Source organism: Brachionichthys hirsutus, chromosome 12 (assembly GCF_040956055.1).
Source record: "Brachionichthys hirsutus isolate HB-005 chromosome 12, CSIRO-AGI_Bhir_v1, whole genome shotgun sequence".
NCBI lineage: Eukaryota > Metazoa > Chordata > Actinopteri > Lophiiformes > Brachionichthyidae > Brachionichthys > Brachionichthys hirsutus.
The window spans coordinates 9,789,803-9,809,723 of record NC_090908.1 but is presented as its reverse complement, the minus strand read 5'-3'; the positions used below and the strand labels follow the sequence as shown (position 1 = coordinate 9,809,723).

Below are 19,921 nucleotides of genomic sequence, written 5' to 3'. Positions count from 1 at the left end.
TTTGCCTCGTCAACAGCGAACTGGACCACAGAACCTGACTGAAAGTGCTTTGAGAGTTTCTGTTACAGAAAGCATAAACAACTATATACAAAAGATTGATCACATTAATTGTAAATTAATTTTCATTGCGCAAAATATTTACCTGTATGTGTTCCTGACAGTTTGTCTTTGGCGTGCAGCAGTTGACAATCACTGATAAGTTAGGCATCAAGTGTCTTTTTTCCATTTGTTCTGACTGGCCTGCTCAAAAGTAAATATTGTAGCGCCATCTGGTGGTTAATCGGTACAGCGCAGGCAGTGAACATATTGGAAGTGAAGACTGCAGGCAGGTTGTTCTTGAAAGGGATTTTCATTGGCTGTGATGTAGGTCGCTAAGGCAAAAATTGTTTAGCATCCAGAAATATGTAAAGTAATGATTCGATTAGATAAACAAGAACTGACATTGTATAATTGAATAATTGAAATAAATACCCACGTGGGGTTATTATATAATAACAAATTGCAAAACGTCTCTTTCTTGGTTTTTACGTTAAACAACAACAACATAACAGAACTAATGAAGTTCCCTTTTATTTATCCCTATGTGACCGATGTTATTGTTTCGGATTTTATCCTCTGATCTGAGAAAATGGGCAGACGCAGAGTGAGAAAGGGGAGGAGGAAACAAAATGCTTCCGCCGCCTGTCGGATCGGAAACAGACCGTCTCAATAGTTTATCAGACCGTCGCATCTCAGCTGCACTTTGGATCTTTGCACGGAGGCTGCAGAACTGCTGTTGGCTGCTCATCATCTTTTCTTATCGTCATCTCCTCTCTTTCTACCCCCCCTCCGGATGGCTGCTGCACTCAGCGAACCGGCGTGAATCTTTTTATTTTATTTTATTTGTATTTTATTTTGTATTTTTTTTTTGATCGTTTTTCCTGCTATTGAGCTTGAAGACAAATTAACAACAACAACAACAACAACAACAACAATGACAGACCCGACGACCCTGGAGTCCTACCCCGTCCCAGACCCCACTATACTGGATCCCTGCCCGGCCGCGGTGCGCAACGGCCAGTGCGCCCCGGATGGCTTCAGCCACAACCATCACCAGCAAGCCAAACACCCCGGCCAGGCTGAAGCGTTCACCACGGGCCAGGAGATGAAAATCACAGACAATGTGGAGGGAGAAGGTAACTTTATATACTCCTCTCATGTTTGGATCAATAAGTTATCAACGTGGATGTGGAGTGGCCAGTTTTTATTTTTTATATATATCCATTTGAGGATTTGCTCATGCGCATATATATTTTTTTGATCGTCCTATATCAGCAGGACTCGGAACAGATGAGACCAAAAGTTGAATTCAAAGGTTGAAAATGATTAACATGATTTTAATCCCCAAAACCATTCCTTCCTTCCTTCCTTCCTTCCTTCCGTCTTTCCTTCCTGTTTGCTTAAGATGCAGGTCACATGCATACCTAACAAACCTTTAAAAGTACAAGTACACGTGCACAGTTATTATTTCAGTATTCTGTTCATCATCCCATGTGCATAAAGCCAATTAATTAATGCCTTCCACGGTGCATAATAAGAGGGAATATTGTATTTATATACCTAAGTCTCTTGCTTGGTACAACGCTTTGGTTAAAAAGTAAGCAGCAACATTCCCATAAGATCCAACACACATCCGAGGAATAGTCCAGGTATGTGTTCATATTCATTGGCCTCATGAAGACCGCTTTTGTGAGACAATTTTCACACTGAAAATTGAATTAAAAAAGAAATGGTGCCGATACAGCGTTATGTGTCCTCAAAAGTCATTGATCCAGACACTGAAGACAAGCCACAGCAACCGCTGCAGTCGGATCGTGCTCATCCACCCCAGCGCTTCTATCCATCTGGGCTGTGACACCAAGCCGTTATTGCTTCAGTCCACACACCAATTCACATCTGTGTGCTTGCTAGTATATGAGGACATGTTGTTGCCTGATGGCCCTCGCAGCCTCGTAGCATGTGATCAAAGTGACTTAAACGTCGCTGTCTCGCTTCCCCATGACACGCCATCAACCACACACACACACACACACACACACAGTGGCTTCTTTCAGCCCAATAATCAGCCCTGTCACACCCCAAAAACATTATTCAGGAAGGCTTTGAGGAGCATGACAAAGAGCTGAAGATATTGATCTCCAAATTCCACAGATCTCAGTGCAGTTGATCAATAACAGACCGTGCAACTCGCTGCTGCCAGCAGCTTGGGTCCAGATAGCAGAGAAGAGCTTAGGAGGTCTAGTGAAGTCCCTGACATGACAGATCAGGTTGTTTGGTGGTCGATCAGGTGATCGATCAGGTGTCATGTCTGCTGAAAATTCAAGGCTTAAGAGTGGCGGGATGACTGATTGAGTTTGAGCAGGAAAAGCACACATAAAGCAACGTGACCCTCACGAAGAAAGAAGACAGAGAAGTTCATAGTTTTTGATGGCACTCTTATATTTTGAGCAAGATAATTGCTCTCTATGAGACAGACAGTCTCGGGTACATTTAAATGAGACAAGCTGTCCCTGAGCTCGGCTTCTCGCAACACATCTTTAATGAGGATGTTCTTATTTCACATTGTTTCATGTCCCTCAGAATAAATTCCCAATGAGCCGGTCCTCTCTCGGAACATGTGGAAGATTATCTGACATAAACAAGGCTTGAAAGGTGGATGAAAGACCCAGAAGCAGTTCAAAGGCTTTGGAAAGACTCCATGATGGGTCTGTAGTGGGTCGATTATAGCCGGTCCAACATGGACGATTCATCTGGCATAGCTTTACCTCTGACCTCTGATAAAATAGCCACCCTTCTAATATCATTTCCTGCCCTGCTGCACTCAAGTCGAAACAGGTCCCTTTCTCGTATCACCCACATCGTGACTAATGAGGGATGCTGCGTCTTGACTTCATCCAACGATTACATGCATCTTATTTCTGGAGAACGTCCCAGAAGCTCTTCGTATGTTCTGCCCTGTCTTGAGAATAACGGTCACCCCTGCGTGTCTCGCTGCAGGACTCCTGGAGAGCAGCATGCGCCTGAAGCCCCACGAGGCTCAGAGCTACAGGAAGAAGGCGCTGTGGGTCTCCTGGATCTCCATCGTGATCACGCTCATACTGTCCGTGGCAGCGTTCAGTGAGTAGTATACTCATTTATAGCTTCAGTATGTGCCAGCCAGCCTGGCAGTTTTTGTTGTTGTTTTTTTCTTCTCACTTCCGCATTGAGTCAGAGGAGATGTTGTCATCTTAAATCCTGTTCTAGTCATGACAACATGAAGCAAGTTTTTAAAAAAATGCCTCTTGTTTTGACACGTCATCGAAATGCTTTCAATCAGTACGCTTTCCGAAAGGGTTCAGAGCGAGGGGAAGAAAAGAAATGATGAATATTCAATCATCCATCGCTGCAATTTTTCAAATCACGCTTTTCAAATCTGCTTTAGATGTTTAAAGTATCCCAAAGTAACCATGAAAGACATATTTTTTTAATATGTGGATCTGCAGCAAAAGAGCAGAGTTTGATATCTTTAGTTTGCTTTTCTTTGAGGAAAGACTTGAATTTAGATGACAAGACAGCACATCGGGCAAAGCGAAGCGAACTCATCCCAAGGCTGCATTAAAGTTTTAGGTGGATTTCCAGACGGTGTTGATGGTGACTGAAGTAAAGCAATAAATTCCTCAGTGAATGCTGTATTATCAGAGGAAGGTTCATGTAGGTTGATGGAAGTTGCCCCATCGATGCTGGTGTTGATTTGCAAATGTCTTGCTTTCCTTAGACCCACCTTTATGTGTTAGCATTGGCTTGGCTTTGTTTGTAGCTTTGTAACTTTGCTGTGTAACACCCAACAGTTCATTCTGTGGGGTGTGTGTAGACCTTCACAGGTTTTACTTCCAAGAAGGTAAAAATCGTTGTTTTTATTGATGCATTTTTCTAATTACTCACTTTGACCAACAAGTTCAGTTATAAAAAAATAAGGAACATTTGAGTATGAACCCAAATATGAATACTGTAGTTTTGTTATTTAACAAGAGTGTAATCTGATGTCTGTGCAGCTGAATCTTACAACTTTAGGTCCGAAACTAAATAATTATTGCCTCCGCCACATATCAGACAACGTCTGTCTGTTTGCTAGCAGGATCCTAGTTTTTTTCTATTTCTAGTCTGCCTGGTGATGTTTTTTTAATAAACATCAGTCATCCCCCCCCCCCCCCCCCCCCCCCGATGTGAATAAATGCAGCTTCACGCATCACGCTTACTGTGATGTTTTGTTGCAGAGGAAGTTGAACATGCCCTCGTGTGAGTACGACACAGGATGTTGCCTTGTCATCCTGGCTAAGCATCTATAGTGTCTCAATCTATTCAGAACATTTGTCTTATGGATCCGTTGAGTGCTGGCAGAGCACAACCTTTTTGTAATAATGTAACACTGGATTCTCAGATGTGAAATTTGCCTGCTATTTATTTTTCTTTATCTTTATTTGTGAGTTCTTTCCATTTTCACAGCTTGCCCAGCAGATATAAAAAGAAATGGATGGAAACAAATGAACAAATTTAACAGACTCCAAACCAAACCATGTCATCATCGTAGGCCGGATTGATTATAAGATTTTTATTTATCACTTTTCTTTCGCATGCAGACTGCTCCCAGATCAGTCTTTAGAACACTGTTTGCTGTCAGAGCTCATCGGCTGTGAAACGACCTGCGTGAGGAAAAAAATCTCTGCGGGAGATTTATTTATTGTTATTTTAGAAAGCCTGTCTTTAGCTTTGTTCATTGTGCAGGTCTATTTTTATCGTCAGTACTTCAATGGTGATGCTGCTCTTGCGTCTTGCGTCTATTTTAATCCACTTGTTTTTCATTCTCATCTCGTCTTTAGGCCGCACATGCAGCTGCTTACAGTTCTTCATAGAAACAGAACAAGCAACGTGAACGCTGCTCTACATGTACTCTACAGAACTTATATATATAAACCTGCGAATGGCTTTCCTGTTGCTGATTGTGAAACCAGTGGAAACTTTTGTTTTGTGTTTCCACAGTTCAACAGAGATAAATTGTTTAAGCATGGAGACTTAACCCGAGAATGACTCATGAAAATATGACTCGCTCAAAGTGGAGGACGACAGCGTGACTGCAGAATGAGGGGAAGGTTGAGGGACGGGTGCAAGACTCCCCTCTGCCTGTCATAAGTGGCGTCTCTAGAGGACAGGTCGAGAGCATGTTTGTAAAGGAGAAGCAGGGTGCTGGAGGGGACATTTCGTTCTTTGTGAAAGTGAAAAGGGACTAGAGAGAGTGAGAGACAGATAGATAAGGGGGGGGGGGTGCAATGGAGCTCTGATAGGTGTGATTGTACTGGGGGGGGGGGATGAGTCCAGGCAGGCAGCGTTGGGGATTCAGCGGTCACAGCTCAACTTTAAAGAACGCCAGCCGCTTCCTCCCGTCTGTGCCCTACTTTCTGTCACGCTCTTACTTTCCCCCCTGCTATATATTTTATCTTTTATGTCCCATCAGCTTGTTCCCTTTCCCCTCTGCTTTCATTACCTTTCCCTTTTATGTGCTTTGTCATCAGATCTCTCCTTCTTCGCCAGCTTCATTTTTTTTTTCTCCATCGGTGGAACTAGATTCTGTATTTGCCATGCAGCTCAGTCTAAGCATGTTTAAATTCTATCAAGCCACCCACTGTGCCGGGACCACTTACAGTTTTTAATGCATTTTCTTCTGCTGAATGTGCTTCAATTAGGAGCAGTAAAAGTTGGAGTCCTCCTTGTTTCTGTCAGCGTTTCTATTTTTTGCTCTTTTTCCTTCTCTAAAGTCCGTCTGCCTTCAGCAGTGTGCTCTCATTTAGAAGGCATGAGAACTCAAGGCTGATCTTTCTGTTCTAGGGATTTCTGAATGACTCTATAATCATTCATGAGCAGCAGTCATTTTGTGCTGCCTGTTTATGTGTGGAAATCGTTGCAGCTTTATCAGACATAAGTACCTCAGAGAGTGAGCGTACAGTGATCGCCAACGTACGTAAGCTCACAGGGACGTGGATCTTGATCGCAAATTTCCAAATTGACATGAAGAATAAATACTTCTCTGAAACAGAATATTCCGCATTGATGGAAAAAATGAAAAGCTCTGCTTCTCTGGCAGCAGACAACTTATCTGTGCTTCTTTATCCGTTTGTTTTATCTATGGATCTGAGACAACAAATGTTTGTCTCAGGCCAATATTTTATGCCGCTAGTAATAGACACTTGGCATTTTTACATCTATTTTGTATGCTAAAAGCACTGCAGCAAACATATTTGTTTGGATTAAATATCATATCCCATGTACCAGTACTCGATTCCTGAAAAAAAAAACTTGTTTATGTGTATCCGCATTCTCTTCCAAACATTTTCTATCTTCATTTTTTTTTACCTTTCCCAACCCAAGGTACGCTCTCATTTGCAGGCACAATATAAACTCTGGGGTGTTTTCATGCAAAGCATTTGTGTTGTGCTCTCCAAGCAGCCACAGATGAAAGCTGATCTATATTCAGAGTCCGACTGAACGAATGATTTTTAGATTGCGTTACGGGCCTTTTCAGAGCAGGCTATGAGCGCTGCTCTGTGGACTAATGGGATGCCACACATTTAATCAGGAGCACTGCCAACAGCCATTTCATGTTTGAGTAAGAGATGGGAGGCTTGTGCTAGGAAGGCGGTAAAGAAGGGGGGGGAGCAGACGGGAGAAGGTAAGTGAGGTACAACGAGACGGAGATTCAGAACGTTGAGTGGAATGGAAGAAGTGGTGATGCGGACAGATCATAGAATTCATAAATTTGCATCTCAAACAACACAGCAGGACGGAATGAAAGAAACGACCGAGACCTTCCCAATCCGGTCCTTATTCTTTCCTGTTTGCTCACTCTCATTTATTCCTTCTCTGCAGTATAGCTCTAATTACTGCAGCTCTAACCCAGATACATAACGTGAAAGCTGAACGCCGTTATAAATAACTCATCACTTTATGAATATCTGTGAACCAACTTTTGCAGAGGAGGAGTGGAGTCAGTCTGGAACACACATAACATGTTCAGAACCTGCTGAGAGGAAAACTGGGAAGAATTCAAATTGTGTGCATTTGACTCTTCCAGCTCATGTGTGTGTGTGTGTGTGTGTGTGTGTGTGCGTGTGACCGAGAGGTCAGGAAGAGTTTCTGCTCTTCATCTCATGCTTTTCAAATGATGAATCACCGAAGGCAGCGAGCGCACCGTAGAGGTGTTGGCATTCAGCTGTATCGCGGTATCTGCAGGCTATTCATCAAATCTGGGAGAAACACATACGTCCCAATATCCCTCTTTCTCTCCCCCCCCTCCCTCTCTTGCTCCAGTTCTACCTCCTGCTGCCCTTTATTCTCCAAATCCCCCCCCACCCACCCACTTTTCCTCCTTTCTTCCACTCCACCCAAAATGTCCTCCTTTGCTGACATTTGCCAGCCTTCCGCTTCCTTCCCTCTCTCCCCCCCCGCCACCTTGCTCATAACGCCCAACCCCGCTCTGTCTGTCTCAGCGTTGAAAACACAATCATTTATTCATTTGTTTCCCCTTGCTTTTCTGTGTCATCTATTTTTACTGTTAAATACCCCGTTGCCAGCCGGGAGGAAGTGCAGTCCAGTGATTTCCTCACTGTTTTTTCTCCTTCCTCCCCGTAGGCTCATATTACGCCTTTTCTTTGTTTCTATTTTTACGCATCCAGATGTGTGTCAATTTGAGTGATTACCAGCTGATTATAATAATCAGATAAGACTTAATCTCCTCGTCCAAATGTCCATTATGTGCCGTTCCGCCTTGACGCCGCATTGCTCATTTCCTAAGATGTAACTGCACATGTGCAGCCGTGAGCCGAGGCTAAGGACTGATCCTCACTGCTGTCGCTCTGAGGTCTTTGTGCTTGCATAGTCTGTTATCCCAAGTGAATTACTATTTTCTGTACTCAAAGTACATCGATACTCATTCAAAGTTAAATGAAAGTTATGTGCATGTTCATCTGTGCTATGGTTATGAGCTGAACTACACCATAGGCACACGTCTGTCTCCCTGAACTGAGCAGTTTCGTGTTTCACATCCACTTTCACTCATTATTTTTCCAGTGTTTTGTGCTCCTTCACCAAGATAAGAGATTTATTTTTAGGAAAAAAGTCAAAGCAGTACGACTGTTGGGTTAGCAGTTGTCAGTGGATGGCAAATTGAGAATATCTGATGAATTGCTGATGTGAGATGACCTAATAACCTGCTGCTGGGAACTTGACCTGAATCAGCTCCTTACTGGTAACACTGAGGATCGATTATAATGCAGCACATGTCAGTGTTTAATGGTTACCCCTGTCATTCTAAATGGTTTTCATTCTTCGAGGGTCTCCAACAATAAGAGGCGGTGTAAAAACCGGTATGTTAATAGGTCTCATTCTTTGCCTTATCTAAGAATATAATGCTGTCTTTTACAGCCCATGGACTGACAGCATTCCCTCAGACAGTATTTGCTATTTCCTAGCAATTACATAATTAATGGCATTTGCAGAGCATCACTTGGTTGTATTTTACTGCTGTGCTGCACACAGACTGTCTCTACTCTTAGTGACTTGATTATAGACAGTCAGATGGTTAAAGTTCTGCATGCCTGCCAGTCTCTCAAACTAGATTTGATTTCCGGCGCAGGAAGACACCAGAGGACACCAGTCTGGTTTTCATTTCCAGAGACTGGATGCTAATTGAAATTCCAAAGCTATCACAGCTCCCCATCCTGGATCTCTTATGTCACCTGCTGGGGAAATTCCCCTGCTTTTGACTTAAGGTCAACTGGTTCTGTGAGCAGTGATGTCAAATCAGCCACTTTTAATCCAGACAAATGGATGAGCTTCCTCAGGTAGCCCCTTCTAGCCTCACTACCTTCTACTGCAGATGTGCTGGATGACATCTAGGCACCTCAACTTAACGTCGACTTGTTCCTCATATATAAATCCAGAAATGTCGTGCTGCGGTGACCAGAAATTCACCCACCATTAACTGCGCGAATTTCTGCAGAAGCACCACAGAGCTGCTTCCTCAACCCTCTGAAGCTCCTCTGAGAGCAGCAGCGAGGCCGTCAGCCATTCTCAGTTTCACACATTGCTCGCTCTCGCCTCCTCTCCTCCTAACACGAGCATACACATTTAGATGTGGCGTCCTCACACGCAGCAGATGACGTCGGCGAACAACGTCAACGCGTTTCTCCAAAACGAGCACAATCAGAAGTACTAAAGACTCTCCTGTCATGCATTTTATTAATGCATGACAGGCTTAACTGAATTCTTGATTTGCGTGCAGGAGAACACTGAGGGTGCATTAAGTGTTTGTACTTTGTACTCTTTTCGTAGGTCTGCATATGATATTGTTTATTAGCCTAAGGATGACGTCAGAGTTATAAATCAAAGTTGTAATCTTTCCCAGAACGCTCATTGTTCTTTCACTCTATTAGTTTTTATAGTGTACCTCCACATCCATTAATGGATCATGGCACAGCTCGGGCCGGTAATTAGGTAGATTTCTGTTTTTTTATTATTATCTGCTTCCGATAAAAAAAAAAATGGAATTAAATTCGGAGTGCAGGCAGACCTGTAACATAGCTCTGTGAGACCTGCATGCAGTATTTAGATAGCTACAGTACATTCATAGATGTAGTACCTGCGTTTCAAGCACTTCTTTGACTTTGAGGGTGAAATGTATATATATTTTTTATTTTACAAATGCAGCAGAACTTACCAAATTTCTTGATCTTTGACTTGAGTCCTCACCTTGTGTGTTCTATGCTCGAGGGGAACAGCTTTGGGAATGTCATTAAGTATTAATAGGAGATAAATTAATTTCACTGAACCAGACGAGTCAGACAGCACTGTGATTAACATGATGTGCAGCAGCCGCTGAGGGCTAAAGAATGTTACGTTATTAGATTTGAGTTTTTTGCTGATGGCTTTGGTATCAGATGCTGTTCCGGGGCATTGATCATGCTCTGTTTTGGTCATCACAGTAACGCCACATGAAATTGCCTTTATGTCTCCATCAACACACACACACCTCTCGCCCATCACCCCCTTCCTAGCTATCAGGCATGAACGGTGGAAATGGTTGGAGCTGAATAGATCACTGTCCTTTAACCGTTAACGGATTTCATGACAAAAAAAATAAATCATTTATTTCTGAATTAGTCGAGCTATTTTAGAGGACTCTTCTTGAATAATTAGCCTGTCTTGCGTTATACTCTATAGGGTTAGACCAAAGGCTGTGTAATGAGCAAACTGTGATCAATGGTGAACTGGTGTTTACAAGGAATCCATTACCATTGCCTGGGCTTCCTCGTACTGCAATTTGTTACCTGGGAGAAGATCGTATACTGGTGAGGTGGGCCTCAGGGAAAACGAACTGGGAAAGTCCATTTTTTCTCTTAGTGCATGGCTTGTTTTTATTGAACCCTACGCTGACAGGCTGATGACAGGAAGAGGAGGAGAAAGCAAGGCAAAGAAAGAAAGACGAACATGTGAGAAATGTAATATACAGGATTCTGATCCTATCACTGTCACCTCTTCCTCTTTCATTTCGGATAGACAGGAGGCAATAACAGAGTGCCGCCTTGTTTCCAGGCACAGGTTAAACTAGAGATATTATAACTGTTCGGTCTTGACATGTCTGTGTTCCCAGAGGACTAAGAAGACAATTTGCAGTTATGTCAGGACAACACACACACATTCTCAGGCACTTGAGACAGAAGGCTAATTAGCGCGCAATTTTCAGTCAACCTCTCTTGGATAGCTGATACTCAGCCTGTGATTGCCTGTCTCTGTGTGTGTGTGTGTGTGTGAGAGAGAGAGAGAGAGAGAGTCGGAGAAAGAAAAGTGTATTTTATATACTTGCAGAAGGTACGCTTCGACCTTCGACCCCAACTGTCCTGCTGCAAATCAATACTGCTGAGCTGCAGGGAGGTGAACTGAAGCAGCGAGGGAGTGCGTGAGCACAGAAGGGAGTTAATTTAACAAGATGGAGTTTAACATTTAGGGCCGCCAATCAAGGAATAAGATAGCGGTACAAGAGGAAGCAGGAGATAGCCCGAGGGGCAAAATGAATGGGATGGAAAGTAAAAAAACAGATGGTAGGCAGTGAAGGATGATTCGCAGTCGCGAAGTAGGATGAAGGACACAATAGGCGGAGAAAGTATGAGAGAGAGAGGATTACAAAAAGCAGGAGGAAGAAAGTGGTTGGAGGCCTGGAAGCGGGAGGCTTCGCAGCAGGATGAAGCCAGCGTGTGCTGCAGAGCTGAGCAGCAGGTCCTGAATTATTAAACGGAATAATTTGCAGATGAGGAAATGGCCACAGTCTCCTCGGATGTATCTGCTGAGGGGGCAAAGATCTTGTATGCATGTGGGGAGTACGGCAAGCGAGCATTTAAGACTTGCCTCAGACAGGTGATGTTTGCATGTAAACTGTGCTTTTTGCATAATAAACCCATTTAGAGCCACTAGTTAAGGAGGAAACGGCAAAATACAGCATTCAGACCCAAGTTGAGGCGAGGATATAATTATGACAAAAATAAGTTGGAAAAAGTCAAAGTCCATGCCGGTGGAAATGAGGAGCATTTCATCCAATTAAAAAAACCATCTGAATATTTTCTTATTTTTAAATATTGGCGATGAGCAGAGCTTCTTTCTGGGATTGGACTTCTCTAACCTCTGGGCTGTGTATCATCCAAGTTGCCTGTCTATTATTTCTACCAGCCCACTCCTAATATAGCTGGCTAGAAACTGAGAGCAATGAAATCAGAGTAGAAGTAGACAAGTGTCCAGAACAAAGTGTCAATCAAAAATGTGAAACACGTTCTTGCAAAAAGAGAACAGAATAAATTGCAGCATCTCGACTGCCACAACATGAAATATAGCAATCTGGTCAAAGTGATTGAGAGCTGTACATCTAAGTATCGGGGGGACTGATGGAAAGTAAGTGATAAAATGGGGGAAATAAAAAATGGGGGCAGGTGTGTTTTTTCCTTGATCATGTGAAAGGTTATCGGATATTTTCTCTTCTGCTAAAAGAAGATCGTAGCATCATTTCTCGGCAGGACGTTTTATTTTGGAGGTCTTGCGTCAGGATTTCAGACACTATTGTCCTCTCTCACTTTCTGCCTCCCGCTCCTCTCTCCCCCCTGTCCTCCTTTGGTGTCTCTGTCCTTGTCCCATCCTATCGCTGCAAACCCGATTCATGATGCTGAAAACACACCTACCACTCGATAGAGAGATTTAACTAACTGCTTTAGAAGCACATGACTTTTAGCTTCACAGATGAGTTACTTGTCGACTTAATTGGATGCCCAGAGATCAAACCTTACCATGAGGCCCCTTATTTTTCCTTTTTCAGTCTTTCTGTTGCCTTAATAATGTTTCTTCCTGTCTCTTTCTTCACCATCCTCCTCCTCATGCTCAGTCTCTCAAGGTATTGCTCTTCTCCTTGCGATGTAATTGACTTTCATATCCCTGACTTGAGCTCTTGCCTTTGAGAAATATAGAGGAGGACATAATTGCATTTCCGTGTGTACAGGCCCCAGTGATTTAACTCATTTGACGTGTTGTACAAAGTACAGCTAGGAGAAAACCACTGTCAAGATGTCTGAACTGTGACGCTAGTTTCAGTTTAAGACGCCATTCTGATCCAAAATCCTTCTCGGCACAACAGTTCCCGGATGCACGATTACTTATTTTGTTTGCAGATGCTGCTCTTTGACTTTGTAGGGCCGAATGTTATTTTGACCTTTTCCTTTGCTATGACTGTCGTCCCCAAAGACGGCCGTCCTTTCGACCTGTAACTCTGTTTGTTTAGAGCAGTGGTGGAAGACATATTCAGATTCTCTTCTGTTTCGCATCTTTAATTATTTTTTTTAAACTCTACGACATGAAGAGTTTATTCTGCATTCAAAACCCTACTTATATACATATTTGAGAATTAGCAGCATAAAGTACAAGTTCTCAGTGGTCCATGTCAGCTTTTTTATTATTATATTCATGTAATATGTCTGTATTGTTTTAATTGTTATTCAATGTCCGCATGGCCCATGGGAAGAAGCATCCCGTGGGCCTTGGATCAGTTGCATCCGCGCACAGTCTGAAGTCCGCAACCATCTGATAACCCAGTTTTGGATTCTTTAATTAATGATTTAAAAAAAGAAGAAGAAGAGAGAAAAAAGCAGTCACACTCACTTTGGCTTCGTTTCTGCTTTCCCAGATGGATTTGAGGGCTGGTAGAACTCCAGAATTTCAGCTCACCCGCTGTATGTGAGACTTAAAGAGGACATGTCAGTAAGAAAAAGAGGAAGACTATGGATCACCATGTCCAAGAGCAAGGGATTGTGTGGGTAGTCTTCTCAGATTGAATAGCACCATCTGTCCTGCATCAAAGGTCTGATGGGACTGCCCGGCGCCGCTCGCACTCGTTCCTCCTTTGCTCTTTCCGCATAATTGTTTTCTATCCTTCTGTAGCGCTTCTTTTGCATTGTCAGTGAAATGAAGCTGTGTTTTCTGGCATTAGCAAGTTGTGTGATGAGTGTAAGAGGAGGCAGAAAGTTATTTCCGACCTTAGTTAGTGACTGGGGAAATGAACTGTCACAAATGCCTGCCAGTACGGAGGAGTGAATGGCAACCGGTATGAATTAAAGATGAAGCATGGGGGGGGGGTAGGACTCAAAGATGTGATGACAGATACAGGGATAAGGAGTAAATAAAAGAAAGAAAGTGCCAAAGAAAAGAAAATCAGAATCCGAGAGAGAAGAGAGGCCAGAAGAATGAAGCGTGGAGAAAGAGGGGTAGAAGATAAAGGCTCGGCAGTTCAAACCAGCTTCCAGCATGGCCTCAAATCTCCTGTTACCATGGTGATTTAACAGCCGATACGCCGTCCCCTGAGCCCTCGTCCCGAAAAAAAGCAGGAAGAGAGTGCAACACAAGGACAAGGCCAAACAGGACAGGTGTGCCAAACAGGAACTGCATGACAATGAATGTTCCGTACCCTTCCTGAATGCACCTGAATGCACACTGAAGAAAAAGCTGCGCTAATTCCCAATTTTGGGATCTTAATTGACCTCAAACGTTTTACCCCGGGTCTGCAGCAATACAGATAGGATGAGCAACGATCAGTGAGCAGAGCAAATCATTCAGCCGCTAAAAAGTGCTAATCTTGCTGAGTATCATGGTTTTTGAAATTGTTGTTGATCTGGGGAATTTTCCCTAATAATAAATAAAATAAAAACCACCCCGATCATTACTAACTGCTTTCTGCTTTCTCTCCACAGCGGTGTCTTTCATGAGATCCAGCGCTTCAGCCTTTGGATTTGCCGTGAGTCGCTCCTTCATTTTCTCTATTTGCATTAATCAATTAGTCATAACTTTAGTCTCTGCGATTTATTAACGGTTCCTGCATTAATGGTCCATTTGTCTCCAGGGTAACAGCGCAGACGGTGACAGGGGCAAAAGTTGAATGGCAAAATGCTCTATGTTGCTTTTTTGAATATAACCACAGGGTCTCACCTGAATAAAACTTCTTATTACCTGGAGGAGGTGATTGGGAGTCTTAAAATGCAAAAAAAAAAGTCATAAGAGTGAAGTGAAAAGTGGAACATCCACACCTTAGGCCAGTGAAAATGTGATTAGCATAACGCAATTAAAATCTTCTGAATCATAATGAGCAAGTGTTATCTGTTCTTTAAGAACCGCGTTGTAATTAGCATTAGCTTTTTATTAAAGTAACAAGACAACAGTGGGTTAATACGCATCAACTGAAAGGGGATCAGAGCACAGCGGCTGATCATGAGATTCATTTCATCATCACTGGTGCAAAATGTTAACTGAATATGAAATGCGAATGACACAGACTTCAAGGCAAACATCTAACGCGTTCTCTCGCTCGGTGTCTGTTTCTGCCGGTAGTTTGAGGCCACGCTGGACGTCCTGTCATCGATCATCGTCCTCTGGCGATACAGCAACGCAGCAGCTGTGCACTCTGCCCACAGAGAGTACATGTGAGTGTGAGAACGCCACGCCGAGTTTGATTCCTGTCGGATCAATCTCGAATTGATGCGGTGGACGTGATGGAATTCGAGCTGCGCCGTTTCACCTACAGATCCTGCATTTCAATTTAGAGCTTCATCTGCTCTGTATTCACGATCAGTCCGGCAGGGGCTGATTCAACGCGTGCAAACATGAGTCCAGGGTGTGCAATAAAATGGTCACTGGGTGGAGGAATGATTACTCTGCAGACCAGGCTTCCATTCAGTCTCCCATTGTTTGCTGATATGTATTGATTGAGTGAGAGAATGGGAGTCAAACTTCAGAGGGACATACAGACACAGTAAAGAAAGCGTCGATCTTCTAGAATATCAGCGCATCATTTATGAGCCTTTTCATCCAGTCAGTGATTCGTCTGAAAAAAAAAGATGTTGCAAGAAGAAGTGAGACTGTAAATCAAGCACTGGGGAGCGATTAAATAACCATATTGTTTTGAATTGCTGCCTGAGCAAGGGATTGTGTATACGCCAGCGTAAATATCAGTCCCTCCCCAAAACCTTCCCCTCATTATGCTGGATATTTTGTCAGTAAACACCCCCCCCCCCCCCGCTGAGGAAGTCCGACAATTGTTTGCTCAACAGACCAATACACAACACCTCCAATAGGCTGCAGTCTTCTGACACCCGGTAAACACAATCAGGTTGTTTCTCAAAGGCATCGTGGTTATTTCCATGTGCTTTCACTTTAATCACGGAGCGTACATCAAGCACTTGACCAAGTGTCATGTGAGCGGCCCCATCATTAGCATGCAAAAACATTTAGTGCCATTTAAGTGGCGTGACGTATTTGTCCTCTTACCAGACATATTTTATTTCCGACGCCTCGGGATGCCCTGGATCTAATTCAAGCTCAGGAACGGGGGATTTTATTTTTGGACAGCTTTATTATTATTTCAAAGAGGCTTGCTAAACAGTTTAAGAGTGATTGATCCATTTACAGGGTAGAATACATTTCTTCTTCTTGTCACTCTGGTTACTCTCTGAATACATTTCTTGGGACAGATTTAGCCAAGAGTTCACAGTCTCCTAACGCTGTGCCTCCTTGTCTGTCTGTTTGCAGAGCATGCGTCGTCCTTGGGATTTTGTTCGTTCTCTCCTCCTTGTGCATCCTTGGAAAGGCCCTCCATAATCTGGCTACCAAGACCCCTCCAGAAGTGGTAAGAGATCCAGGCCTCAGCAAGCGTGTCTTCGTGATTAGCCTTAACATAAGAGGATGCGTTCTGTTTTACATTCGACTCATGGCTTTGCAAGGAGGTACGCAAGGAAGACGTTTATGGTTGTGTTTATCTTTTTATGTCTCTCTGCTGTGGCTCCTCTGATGTAAGAGATTACCCCCCCCCCCCCCCCCCCCCAACCTTTTTTCTGGTCAGTGCAGACATTAACAGACTCTCCTATCAGCTTTACCCATCAGCAACGCCCCTCACCACAAATCACGCCTTGCATCGTAGATGTTCCGGCTAGGAATCGGGTCTAAAAATAGCTTTTTGTTGCTGCCTGTTTACTTCTGAGCCCTCCTGTTTGCCTTGTAAATGATTTAACCTTCGCCGTCCATCTGTTTAGCAAATCCATGACAAAGAGGAAGGACAGATTGTTCAAATGTTTCAGCTGATCAGTAGAGCTTCGTCATATCAAAACATCTTCATATTTCACCTTCAATATCTCACTGAGAGAAAATAAAAGACTTGGAAATATTATTGCTGAGTCATGGTTATTTTTATTTGTTGGCATGCTGAATACAGTTTGAATATTGTACAAATTCTGATCGCAATCCTTCTCATCAGTTGTTCCAAGGTCTCAATCTTGTATTTTTCTGTTCACGTGACGATAAGGAGGAATGTGATAAAACATGAATTTTGATTTTATCTTCAAGCATTGAGTTGTGAAATCATGTTGAACAACCAAAGGGTGAGGAAAATGTGGAATGCTGATTTGCGTCATATCCTGGGTTGCTGGTGTCATGGCAGGCTAACTTTCCCTGCTTGTGTACTGGGTGGAGAGACATCAGTGCAACAAATACACTACATATCAAGTACATGATTCTGGAGACAAAGTTACAGGACCTCACTTTTACTAATTAGTCCTTAGATCTAGATCTCAGTGAGCTTTATCCAGGAATACCGTCTCTAACAGTCTAAATAAGGAATCGCCGGAATTGTCAAAGTATGAAAAGCATGATTTTAACATTTAGCTATTTAATTCCCGTTGGCTGCATTCATTTTTCTACCCTGGTATTGTCCACTCTGCTATATTCACTGGTTTTTGTTGGCAACATCTATTGAATCAAGGTGTCTGGTGAAAGAATAGATTCAGATCTTTGTCTCAAATGTCTCTGATCGTCAGGTGAACCCTTTCTTTTTCTCTGCTCATCTCTTTTTCACAGCTGTTGGGCCAATTAAATCCAATAGTGAGACACTCTGGGGTCAAGTTTTTTTTCTTTTTTTTTGCTGAGCCTGTTTGAAAACGCCAATCTCTTAAATCCCTTAGCGAGAGCATCTGAACGACCTTGGCTTGATGCACCAGTAGCCTGTGTATTATTAATGGTTCAGCTGACAGATGAGGTTGGACCTCTCAGAGTGTCCTTTACAGAGGCCTTGTGTTGCTTCATATATCGTTTCCTGTTTGTCATCAACAGATCGGACAGTCTCAGGCAAACAATCTGTTTTTTCTGCATTTGTTTAGGATGACTTCCTCTTCACTGTCTCCATACTGAGCGGGATCTTGTGTGGTCTGCTGGCCGTGGCCAAGTTCATGCTGGGGAGAGTGCTGACTAGCCGGGCGCTAATCACTGATGGTAGGTAATATAAAGAGCTTCCTTTCACAGAAGCAACCAGATTAAAGACAGAAGCTTTTGTTTTTTAGATTCAGTTTACTTTGAGATGTCACGTTTGTTAAATGGTCACTCACACTGAATGAACTATGAGGATACAACCTACTGATTGTTCATAGGCTTGCACGGAATTTCCATAGATGGAATTTCACAATATTACACGCCGACAGAACAATAGGATTACACAGCATTTTGTTTGATATTGACTATACTGATCACGTTAAGTCACATAAGAGACACTATACATTGTAGCTGATCCACAGAGGTTTCTGATAGGCTAGTGACCGGTGGTCCCTTTTTAATAGCCAGGTGTTAAAAAGAAGAACGCATGAAGAATTTCCTTTGTCCGGACCTGGGACAGACACAAGGAACACTGCCGAACCTCAGCGCTGTCCTGAATCGTTTTTTCTTAAATGTCTAAACTTTACAAACATTCTCTTCATTGATTACACACGTATGCATGGGGTAAAAGGACACTCTAACTGACTCATGCACATGTGATTAAAATGAATAGCACACGTGCACAAACGCTGCACACGGCTGTCCTCAGCTCTCAAAGCAGTCGTAGCATCTATCCAATATACCTGAGGTTACTGTTCTCAGAGCACGGCTTTATTTCCCACAGGACTATACACTTCCTGCAGGCCAGACATTAAGCGTCTGTGCTGGCTTTCACACAAGGAGAAATGTAATTATATGAAGGCAGCCCAGCTCAAATGCAGTACAAACTGTACATTTACTGCTTTGCAGTCTATTACATTTAATGTTTAAGAACTACGTGTGCCAGCCTAAAAAAGTTATTTTTGGAAATAAGCTCATTTACTTGCTTGACACGATTTCAATCTCATAAATTGCAACAGGAATCAATACTGCCATCTTATCATGGCAAACAGCCCGCATGCGGCTAGCTGTTTGCTAGTATCTATATCCCCCCCATACAGTTTTTCCCATATTACATCAATGACGCTCAATTTAGCTTTAGAGCTGTTGGTATTCAAATAGCCAAGTTAGCTTTTTCTTTGTGTGTGTGTATGTGTTAAGCTAAGCTAAACTAAGCGACCATTCAACAATATTTACGCATTCTTTCCTGGTTCATTATCTGGATTCAGGTTTAGTTACACACATGTAAATGCAATCAAAAAATTGATTTCTCGGTAAACGAACGTGGAATTCCCTTTACGTTTGTGTCTTTCCAGGGTTTAACTCTCTGGTCGGCGCGGTTTTGGGATTTTCCATTCTCATCTGTGCAGAAATCTTCAAGCATCATCCTAAAGTCTGGTTTTTGGATGCCACCATCGGAGTTATCATCGGATTCGTAATTTGGGCATATGGCTTCAAGTAAGAGCAACCACGAGCGGCAGCTTCCTGTTTGTTTTTTGTTGGACCTGTTGATTAGACATTCTCTAGTGAGAACTTCCTAATGTCTCCGCAGACTCCTGAAGGACATGGTACCCAGAGTGAGACAGACGAGGAACTACGAACGTTTTGAGTGAGATGTGTGCGTGATGACCATCCAGTCATGTTCGCACACATGACAGCACACCTAGTGGCCTCCTGCACTCTTCTGTCTTTCATGCGCTCCTCATTTCGTATACAAAGGTAGCATTATATAGACTCTATATCGGTTCATCAGGGTTACACAGCCTTTGAAGTATTGCCATTTGTCTCTGTCTCATTCAAAAGTGAACCGGAATAAAATTCATTCATTCATTCTCCACGCCCCTCATTCACACACTTTACATAGATACACTTACACATGTTGTGTAAACCGCACACAATGCATTCATAATCAGCACACACACACACATGAAGGCACACAAAGGCAGCGCCTTAGAGATATTTGAAGGAAAAGGACACGATAAGAGATCCTTCTGAGAGAGAGAAAACGCATCAGTTGAATTCATGCTCTTTACGTGGGACAATCGGTAAAATAGTTCAAAACCAGAAAAAGAAAAAGCATCTTCTCCTGATGTTGAAA

The 19,921-nt window shown here is 42.9% G+C and overlaps 1 protein-coding gene across 1 annotated transcript; it reads left to right on the top strand.

Annotated features, from left to right (window-relative positions):
• Positions 1-973: 973 nt before the first annotated feature.
• LOC137902557 (transmembrane protein 163a) lies at positions 974-19,539 on the top strand. The gene is made up of 8 exons (XM_068746645.1): positions 974-1,175; positions 3,037-3,156; positions 14,346-14,389; positions 14,980-15,071; positions 16,177-16,273; positions 17,796-17,907; positions 19,140-19,281; positions 19,376-19,539. The coding sequence occupies exons 1-8, from the start codon at positions 974-976 to the stop codon at positions 19,434-19,436; spliced, it is 870 nt and encodes a 289-aa protein (XP_068602746.1). The 3' UTR covers positions 19,437-19,539.
• The last annotated feature ends 382 nt before the right edge of the window (positions 19,540-19,921 follow it).